We start from the raw sequence: 4,940 nt of genomic DNA, 5'->3' as shown, positions 1-4,940 counted from the left end.
CGGCGTGCAGCAGGACGCGGTTGTGCCGCTCGTGGCCGAAGTTGAAGTGCAGCCCGGTGCCGGCCAGGCCCAGCAGGGCCCCGCGGCCGCAGCCCCAGCGCTGCAGCCTCGACGCCTCGCGGCACGGCCGCAGCCCCACCAGCGCCGCCGGGGCCTCGGCCGCCGCCGCCGCGCACGCCCCGCTGGCCGCGTGCCGCAGCAGCCCCCCGGGAAGCCACTGGAAGAGCTGCGAGGGCGACGACGGCGCGCAGTGGGCCAGCGACAGCCACGGGCCCGCGGCCACCACGCAGCCCGAGTGCTGCTGGTTGTAGAGCAGGAAGGTGCCGGAAGCTGCGGGGACACGGGGACACGGTGGTGGCCACCAAGACCTGGCCTGTGGCCACCAGGAGCTGCTGGTGGCCACCAAAACCAGGCCTGTGGCCACCAAGAGTTGGGCAGTGGCCACCAGGAGCTGCTGGTGGCCACCAAGACATGGTCAGTGGCCAACAAGACTTGGCTTGTGGCCATCAAGACTTGGCCTGTGGCCACCAAAACCTGGCCTGTGGCCACCAGGAGCTGCCCAGTGGCCACCAAGAGTTGGCCTGTGGCCACCAGGATTTGGCCTGTGGCCACCAGGAGCTGCCCAGTGGCCACCAAGACTTTGTCTGTGGCCACCAGGATTTGGCTTGTGGCCACCAGGAGCTGCCCAGTGGCCACCAAGACTTTGTTTGTGGCCACCAGGATTTGGCCTGTGGCCACCAAGAGTTGGCCTGTGGCCACCAGGAGCTGCCGGTGGCCACCAGGAGTTGGCCTGTGGCCACCAGGAGCTGCCCAGTGGCCAGTGTAGAGCAGGAAGGAGCTGGACACTGAGGGGACAGGGGGACAATGAGGGGACAGGGACACGGGAGGGCTTGGGGACATGGTGGTGGCCACCAAGATTTGGCCTCTGGCCACCAGGATTTGGCCTGTGGCCACCAGGAGTTGGCCAGTGGCCACCAGGATTTGGCCACAGGGCTCGATGTAGAGCAGGGAGGAGATGGACACTGAGGGGACACTGAGGGGACAGGGACACAGGTGAGGTTGGGGACATGGTGGTGGCCACCAAGATCTGGCCTGTGGCCACCAGGAGCTGCCCAGTGGCCACCAGGAGCTGCCCAGTGGCCAGTGTAGAGCAGGAAGGAGCTGGACACTGAGGGGACAGGGGGACAATGAGGGGACAGGGACACGGGAGGGCTTGGGGACATGGTGGTGGCCACCAAGAGTTGGCCTGTGGCCACCAGGAGTTGGGCACAGGGCTGGGTGTAGAGAGGACAATGAGGGGGGGGACACAGGGAGGGGACATGGAGGACAGGGAGGTGACACGTGGAGGGGACAGGTGACAGGTGACAAGGGACAGGTGACACTGGGACAGGTGACAGGTGACAGGTGACAGGGATGGGACAGGTGACACTGGGAGGGGACAGGTGACAAGGGACAGGTGCCAAGGGACAGGTGACAGGGACAGGTGACAGGTGGCAGGTGACAAGGGACAGGTGCCAAGGGACAGGTGACACTGGGACATGTGACAATGGACAGGTGACGTGACACTGGGACAGGTGACACAGGACAGGTGACAGGTGACAAGGGACAGGTGACACTGGGACAGGTGACAATGGACAGGTGACGTGACACTGGGACAGGTGACACAGGACAGGTGACAGGTGACAAGGGACAGGTGACACTGGGACAGGTGTCCAGTGACAGGTGACAGGGACAGGTGACACTGGGAGGGGACAGGTGACAAGGGACAGGTGCCAAGGGACAGGTGACAGGGACAGGTGACAGGTGGCAGGTGACAAGGGACAGGTGACACTGGGACAGGTGACAGGTGACAAGGGACAGGTGACAAGGGACAGGTGACACTGGGACAGGTGACAATGGACAGGTGACATGTGACACTGGGACAGGTGACAAGGGACAGGTGACAGGGATGGGACAGGCGACACTGGGGCAGGTGGCAGGTGACAGGGACAGGTGACACTGGGAGGGGACAGGGGACAAGGGACAGGTGACAGGGATGGGACAGGTGACACTGGGAGGGGACAGGTGACAAGGGACAGGTGACATGTGACACTGGGACAGGTGACACAGGACAGGTGACAGGTGACACTGGGACAGGTGACACAGGACAGGTGACAGGTGACAAGGGACAGGTGACACTGGGACAGGTGTCCAGTGACAGGTGACAGGGACAGGTGACACTGGGAGGGGACAGGTGACAAGGGACAGGTGACAATGGACAGGTGACACAGGACAGGTGACAGGTGACAAGGGGCAGGTGACAGGGGGCAGGTGACAAGGACAGGTGACACCAACCGGCCGCTGGTGGCGGCTGCTTCGCCTTCTCGGCCTCCAGGGCGGCCTCCAGGGCTGAGACTGAGGGGACACCGAGGGGACACCAAGGGGACATTCAGGGGACACCGAGGGGACACCGAGGGGACACCGAGGGGACATTCAGGGGACATTGCCCCAAACCCCCAAAATGTCCCCAAATTCCCCCAAAGTCCCCCCCAAAAATTGTCCCATAATTCCCCAAAATCCACCCCAAAATCCATCCCAAAATCCCCCCAAAATTGCCCCAAAATCCACCCCAAAGTCCCCCTCAAATCAGCCTAAAACTTCCCCAAAAATTGCCCCAAAATCCCCCCAAAATCTATCCCAAAATCCACCCCAAAATCCACCCTAAAATCCATCCCAAAATCCCCCAAAATCCACCCCAAAATCCACCCCAAAATCCCCCCAAATTGCCCCAAAATCCCCCAAAATCCACCCCAAGTCCACCCCAAAATCCCCCCCAAAATCCCCCAAATCCACCCCAAATCCACCCCAAAATCCCCCCAAAATCCATCCCAAAATTCCCCAAATCCACCCCAAATCCACCCCAAAAATCCCCCAAAATCCACCCCAAAATCCCCCAAATTGCCCCAAAATCCCCAAAATCCACCCCAAAAATCCCCCTCAAATCAGCCCAAAACTTCCCCAAAAAATCCCCCCAAAAAACTCCCCAAAATCCCAAATTTTCCCCCAAAAATCCCCCAAAAATCCCCCAAAAATTCCCAGAAATCCCCCAAAAATCCCTCAAAAATCCCAAATCATTCCCCAAAATCCCCCAAAAATCCCCAAAAAATCCCTCGAAAATCCCAAAAATCCCCCAAAAAATCCCCAAAAATCCCAAATTTTCCCCCCAAATCCCCCAAAATTCCCAAATTTTCCCCCAAAATCCCAGATTTTCCCCCAAAAATCCCCCCAAAAATTCCCAAAAAATCCGAAATAATTCCCAAAACCCCCCAAAAAATCCCCAAAAATTGAAAAAATCCCAATTTTTCCCCAAAAATTCCCAAATAATTCCCAAAAATCCCCCCAAAAAATCCCAAATTCTCCCCCCAAAATCCCCCAAAATTCCCAAATTTTCCCCCAAAATCCCCAAAAATCCCAAATTTTCCCCCAAAAATCCCAAATTTTCCTCAAAATCCCCCAAAACTCCCAAATAATCCACCAAAAATCCCAAAAATTGAGAAAAAAATCCCAAATAATTCCCAAAAATCCCCCCAAAATAGAAAAAAATCCCAAAAATTCCCCTCCCAAATCCCAAAAAATCCCCAAAAATCCCAAAATTCCCAAATTTCCCCCCAAAATCCCCCAAAAATCCCCAAAAAATCCCTCAAAATCCCAAATAATCCCCCAAAAATCCCCCAAAATTCCCAAATTTCCCCCCAAAAATCCCAAATTTTCCCAAAAAAATCCCAAATTTTCCCCAAAAAATCCCCAAAAATCCCCCAAAATCCCAAATTTCCCCCCCAAAACCCCTCAAAAATCTCAAATAATTCCCAAAAGTCCCTCAAAAATCCCAAATTTCCCCCCAATTTTCCCCCCAAAATCCCCAAAAATCCCCAAAAAATCCCCAAAAAATTGAAAAATTCCCAAATTTTCCCCCCAAAAATCCCAAATTTCCCCCCCAAATTCCCCGCGTCCCGCACTGACCGCGCCGCGCGCCGAGCGTCCCCAGCGCCACCAGCGCCACCGCCAGCGCCACCAGCGCCACCAGCGCCACCAGCGCCACCCGCGGCGACAGCGCCACCCCCGGCGACAACCGCGGCGACAGCCCCGAGGGGGGGGAGGGGTCCAGGGGCTCGTAGGGGTCCTCGTCGGCGGGGGGGAGGGGACAGCCTGCGGGGACACCGGGGACACTCAGGGGTGGCGCTTGGGGGGACAGCGCGGGGGGCGCCTAAAGGGGTTGGGGACATCCTTGGGGACAGCGCTGGTGGCACTGGGGACAGGTTTGGGGACATCTGGAGGGGTTGGGGACATCCTTGGGGACATCTAAAGGGGTTGGGGACAGCGCTGGTGGCACTTGGGGACATCTGGAGGGGTTGGGGACAGCGCTGGGGACATCTGGAGGGGTTGGGGACACCTCTGGTGGCACTTGGGGACAGGTTTGGGGACACCTAAAGGGGTTGGGGACAGTGTGGGTGGCATTTGGGTACATCTGGAGGGGTTGGGGACAGCGCTGGGGGCACTTGGGGACATCCTTGGGGACATCTAAAGGGGTTGGGGACAGCACTGGGGACATCTGGAGGGGTTGGGGACAGGGTTGGGGACACCTAAAGGGGTTGGGGACAGAGTGGGGGCCACCTGGGGACATCCCTGGGGACACCTGGAGGGGTTGGGGACAGCTCTGAGGACATCTAAAGGGGTTGGGGACAGGTTTGGGGACATCTAAAGGGGTTGGGGACATCACTGGGGACATCCTTGGGGACGTCTAAAGGGTTGGGGACAGCGCTGGTGGCACTTGGGGACATCTAAAGGGGTTGGGGACAGTGTGGGTGGCACTTGGGGACGCGTGGAGGGGTTGGGGACAGCGCTGGGGGCACCTGGGGACAGCCCAGGGGACATCTGGAGGGGTTGGGGACATCCTTGGGGAC

The 4,940-nt window shown here is 58.3% G+C and overlaps 1 protein-coding gene across 1 annotated transcript in view; it reads right to left on the bottom strand.

Annotated features, from left to right (window-relative positions):
* LOC119696567 (macrophage mannose receptor 1-like) overlaps positions 1-4,096 on the bottom strand; it is a gene marked incomplete at its 5' end in the record, with an annotated part of 32,662 nt that extends 28,566 nt beyond the window's left edge. Inside the window, 2 exons of the mRNA XM_038126312.1 lie at positions 2,335-2,394; positions 4,000-4,096. Of these exons, the coding sequence (XP_037982240.1) occupies positions 2,335-2,394; positions 4,000-4,096 (157 nt within the window). The remainder of the gene's footprint in view (positions 1-2,334; positions 2,395-3,999) is intronic.
* Positions 4,097-4,940: the final 844 nt, after the last annotated feature.

The sequence above is a fragment of the Motacilla alba genome, unplaced genomic scaffold, assembly GCF_015832195.1.
Source record: "Motacilla alba alba isolate MOTALB_02 unplaced genomic scaffold, Motacilla_alba_V1.0_pri HiC_scaffold_34, whole genome shotgun sequence".
In the NCBI taxonomy this organism is placed as follows: Eukaryota; Metazoa; Chordata; class Aves; order Passeriformes; family Motacillidae; genus Motacilla; species Motacilla alba.
Note: the sequence above shows the minus strand (reverse complement) of the source record. Positions and strands in the feature narration are given on the sequence as shown.